The following is a 4,772-nucleotide window of genomic DNA, read 5'->3' on the forward strand; positions in this document are numbered from 1 at the left end:
TTTCACTGACTGAAGCGAAGGGTTCTGAAAGGAGACAATCCCATATTTCGCAATAAAGGCCCCTCTCTGAGACTACACCATCAATCTCTACTTCTCGGGCGGGTACGTAGACAAATTACTTCTTCGTACATGCCTGAGTGCTGTTAAGTTAGATCACGCGATATATCGAAGATGATGAATTTCTTATCTTTAGTTAAAGCGGTCCGGTTAAAAAATATCCAACCAGTGAATCACAACTGCGGTGCAGCATAAAATTGTTTAACACTAAAGACGGCTATTACTAATATTACTAATAAGTATATCAATCTATACAATTTCAAAAAGATTTAAGAGTTCCCTACAAGAAGATGGCATTCAATTGACTGCATTTGCTCTAATATTAGGTGTTACGTTTATTGGGGTGAAGCCATGTGTCATTTTTTAAATTTTTTCCTACTAAGATTAATATATTCGCTTACAAACTGCGCGTTGGTTGGCGATTTGGTTGACTGTTATCACCCCAGTAGGTACAGTCTGTAGGCACTTCTTCTCGGCCCGTACGGTAATCACTTGTACATTCAACGGTTCGCGCGACTGTGGTAGTGCAATTTCACGTTTCGCGTTTTTTATTCAGTGATATGTTATGTTTATTCTGTCAAACAGAAGGCAGTAATCTTTGGCAAAACAGTTGGTTAGAGTGTTGTTGTTTTTGGTGATAGCGATGAACATGACGAAAAACGTTCCCAGTGTTAGTTTGGGGAATGGATACGAAATACCTGGAATAGGATACGGAACATATTTGGTGAGTTAGTCCTCTACTTACTGATGCCGGTTCAATTCAAACTAAAGTCATCGATTTGATATTGAAGGCAACTCGCGACCAAGGAATTGACCTCGTGAAGAAATCAATCGACGCTGGTTATAGGCACATTGATACCGCTTTCCTGTACGAGAATGAAGTCGAAGTAGGCGAAGCGATTCGGGCAAAAATAGCTGAAGGCGTAGTAAAACGAGAGGATTTATTCGTTACTACAAAGGTCATAGATAGATTTATTAAATAACCAATCAGATTATTCAATGATTTCTTGTTAATCAGCTATGGAATACTTTCCATCATCCCGATCACGTGGCGAAGGTATTTCAGCGCTCATTCGACATGCTCAACATCGGCTACATCGATCTGTACCTGATGCACTCGCCGATGGGACTGCAGTTTCAAGGCTACGAGTACGGTGATATGCATCCGAAGGATACTGAGGGAAATGCACTCTACTCTGATGACGATTACATCGAAACATGGAAGGCCATGGAAAAACTGGTTAAGAGCGGCAAGGTTCGCAGTATCGGCCTGTCGAACTTCAACAGTGAGCAAATCAAGCGAATTTTACAGATTGCTGAGATCAAACCAGTCAACAATCAAATTGAGGTTAATCCGGGTTGGAATCAGAAAAAATTGATCGAGTTCTGCAAAAGTCACGGCATAACTGTTACAGCGTTTGGGCCGATGGGGCGTCCGCATCGGTCAACTTATGGGAACAAGTCGGCTCTAGGCGATTCGAGGGTGCTAGAGATTGCCCGCAAGTATGAAAAAACCGATGGTCAGGTGATTCTTAGATATCTGGTAAGTTGTTTGGAATTGTTTTGGAAAGGATGTGATTAGTAAAAGATTGAATTTTTCAGATTCAATTAGGTACAATTCCAATTCCTTACTCAACCAAAGAGGAACGTATACGGCAGAATATCGATGTGTTTGATTTTACCTTAAGCGACGAAGATATGCTGATTATGGATGGTTTTCAGTCCGAGCGAACACTTCCATTTCCTCCTTTGAAAAGGCACAAATATTACCCGTTTGATATTGAGTTCTGAGCAACGCACCCGTCGGCTCTGGTTGGTTATTGAATGGTGCTAGAATAAATAGGAATATAGTTTTTTACTTCGCCTCGTTTTTGTTCTCGAATGGTGCGTAAGGTATGAGTAGAAGAAACTGAATGACATAAACTGTAAACAAAAATTAGCATTGAAAACCATTGTGTTGGAGCTTGCGTCAATCCCGCGCTAGCTTAGTCCAAGCACTAAGTAAGTGCCAGTTTCTGATGAGACGATGTCGAAACGCATATTCCATAACTAATTTAGTTACAAGTTTTGTGCCCTTAACACGCAAAAGTGTGTTTACTTATTTACTTATTTACCTTGAAGGCATTACTTGCACTTGGTATAATCAATCTGTACACAACGTTGCATAACGTAGGGCTGATTTGTTGTACTCATGCAGATGCACAATATGAAGACAAATTTCCTATGCAGTGTTTCATGAAGCGCGGACGTTCCTTTGAATCGGGAAAAGTCCGCGTTATTTTGACCGATGCGCTAATATTATACGCCTTTCTTTCTCCGTTAGTCGTGTTCTTTTCGTCATTATTAAAAATTTGAAACTAATCAATGATTAAATCAACATTTCAGACTTGACATATTGTTAAATACTAGAAAAATCGCTGCGATCTATAATAACTAATAACTAAGCACACAAATTATGATGTTTAGTTATACTTGTTATGTAGCACACCTCGGCTTTGAACACAGCATCAATTCGAAAAATAAAACTCAACAGCGGTGATGTAATGCAATACAATATATTTCCACCGGCAGCATGCCCTTGGAGGATCAGCACTTACTTACAGAAAATTACACCTCGGTAAATTTTCTTACACGCATGTGTAATCTTACTAATTTGCAATCGGCACAACCAGCGAGAAAAAAAAACAATCAGACGAATGATACAATTCGCAACCTTCCGTGACTAATCTTCATTCTCGAACGGGTGATGCGGATGGCCAAAGGCTGTAAACTCGGGACAAATGCGCCCATTCCGTTCAAGCGCCCCCAATTGCTTCATATCTTCCGCGGCTAGCTCAAAATTGAATACATCAAAGTTGGAAGCAATTCTGGATTTGGTTACCGATTTTGGGATCACTACATGTCCCAACTGAATCTGATAACGGATCAAAATCTGGGCCGGCTCCTTACCATATTTCCTAGCGATCGCATTCACTGTTTCGTCATTTAGCAGAACTACATCGTCTTTCTTCACCCACGGTCTAGCCGGCGACCCGAGAGGACTGTATGCGGTAACGATGATATTGTTATCAGCACAGAAAGCGGTTATCTTTGACTGGTGGAGATAGGGATGATTCTCAATTTGGTTGGTTGCCGGTTTAATGCGAGCTACGTCTAGAACTCGCTGGATTTGTTTTGCATTGAAATTCGATAGGCCAATGTTTTTCACCAATCCAGCATCCACCAGTTTTTCCATTGCTTTCCAAGTATCTACGTAATCCGCATCGGAAAAGATGAAAGTTTTCCCATCAGGGCCAAACGGAAACAACTCATCTCCTTCCTTGTAACCGACCGGCCAGTGAATCAGATACAGATCCAAGTAATCCAGTTTAAGATTCTTCAGTGTGGTTCGCAGAGCACCTTCGACAAGATCCGGTCGGTGGAAGGTATTCCACAATTTACTGGTGATAAAGACGTCCTCTCTGAATAATAAAAAAGTGCTGTAGAAGAAAAATGTGCGCCTGGTGAAAATAAATCAATTACCTCTTGATAACTCCTTCCTGAATTTTCGCTTCGATCCCATCACCTACCTCATGTTCGTTTTGGTAAACATGAGCACAATCAACATGTCGATAGCCAATGTCAATCGCATCCTTAACAGCTTGCGAAACCTCACCTGGCGGGGACTATGTCAAATAGCGATGAATTTTCAGTCGTCCCAAATATATTTACTCAGTTTTTAAGTACTTACTCCCCAAGTTCCGAGCCCGATCATTGGAATGCTGTTGCCATTATCGAAAAACGCGTTCGGAACCACTGATACCATTATAACTTTTTCGTGCTTAACGGGATATGAAATTGCCAATCTCTTTAAAAAAAATAATGCAACTCAAATTTCACTCTTCGCGTTTGGTCGTTATCTCACCGATGATGCTTGTACTCCGGCGGTGGTTCGAAACAAAACTGAAACGTTGGGACTGAAACAAGTACGTTTTTGTTGTGAGCTAATGCCGCATAGCAGGCGACGAGATTAGTACGTGTGTGGCAGTTTTGACCCACCGGCAATGATTGTTTTCTGTTAGTAGATGATCGCTAATGAGGCTGTCGGTCAGCTCCGGCAGTTGTTGGCATTGTTGTAGTTGTGTGTGGTTTTTTCAAATTTAATGTAAAACGGCTTCTTTTATTCTTTCTGCTGATGACTGCTATTAAAATTACCAGATAATTTCAGAGCGCGCACTAGAATGCTAGTGACGATGAGCGGTTTATTACCGTTTATTATTGTAGACAGGTTAGAGTTGTTCGTAGAAAAAAATGAAACTGGCAACGCTTTGTGATCAAAGTGTGCTGGTTATATTTTCGATGTCTTATATATGTGTCAAAAACGTTTCGAAATGAGAACTTGCTCTATAAAAGGATGTGGTTCCCGTGCAGGTGTAACCGGTATAACATTGCATCGGTTCCTAAATAATTTATTGTTAATATTTGGGCTAATATAGAAAGTTATCCATTTTGATAATTCGAATCTTTTTACGAAACACTCCCAACTTTTCAGGATGATATTTTGAAAGTTATAGTACTTGATATAATACTGTTTTTAGTTAGATTGCATTATACATTGACGTTTCGGCCCAAACAGTCGTTCCTGAAGGTGAGTGCCGCTCACATACTTGTATATTTCCTGTACGAATGTATATTGTTGAGTGTAATTTTTCAAAAATTCCAGTGAAAGTGTCATG

At 40.3% G+C, this 4,772-nt stretch overlaps 2 protein-coding genes across 2 annotated transcripts; one reads left to right on the top strand and one right to left on the bottom strand.

Annotated features, from left to right (window-relative positions):
* Window positions 1-638: 638 nt before the first annotated feature.
* On the top strand, window positions 639-1,915 carry LOC131692601 (1,5-anhydro-D-fructose reductase-like). Its single transcript, XM_058979752.1, has 4 exons — window positions 639-781; window positions 849-1,016; window positions 1,076-1,600; window positions 1,660-1,915. Exons 1-4 carry the CDS (start codon window positions 701-703, stop codon window positions 1,846-1,848), a joined length of 963 nt encoding a protein of 320 aa, XP_058835735.1. The 5' UTR covers window positions 639-700; the 3' UTR covers window positions 1,849-1,915.
* A 678-nt stretch (window positions 1,916-2,593) lies between these two features.
* On the bottom strand, window positions 2,594-4,097 carry LOC131691505 (aldo-keto reductase family 1 member B1-like). The gene is made up of 3 exons (XM_058977983.1): window positions 3,788-4,097; window positions 3,580-3,722; window positions 2,594-3,518 (listed from the first exon to the last, which is right to left on the bottom strand). The coding sequence occupies exons 1-3, from the start codon at window positions 3,860-3,862 to the stop codon at window positions 2,780-2,782; spliced, it is 957 nt and encodes a 318-aa protein (XP_058833966.1). The 5' UTR covers window positions 3,863-4,097; the 3' UTR covers window positions 2,594-2,779.
* Between the last annotated feature and the right edge of the window lie 675 nt (window positions 4,098-4,772).

This window comes from Topomyia yanbarensis, chromosome 3 (assembly GCF_030247195.1).
Source record: "Topomyia yanbarensis strain Yona2022 chromosome 3, ASM3024719v1, whole genome shotgun sequence".
NCBI lineage: Eukaryota > Metazoa > Arthropoda > Insecta > Diptera > Culicidae > Topomyia > Topomyia yanbarensis.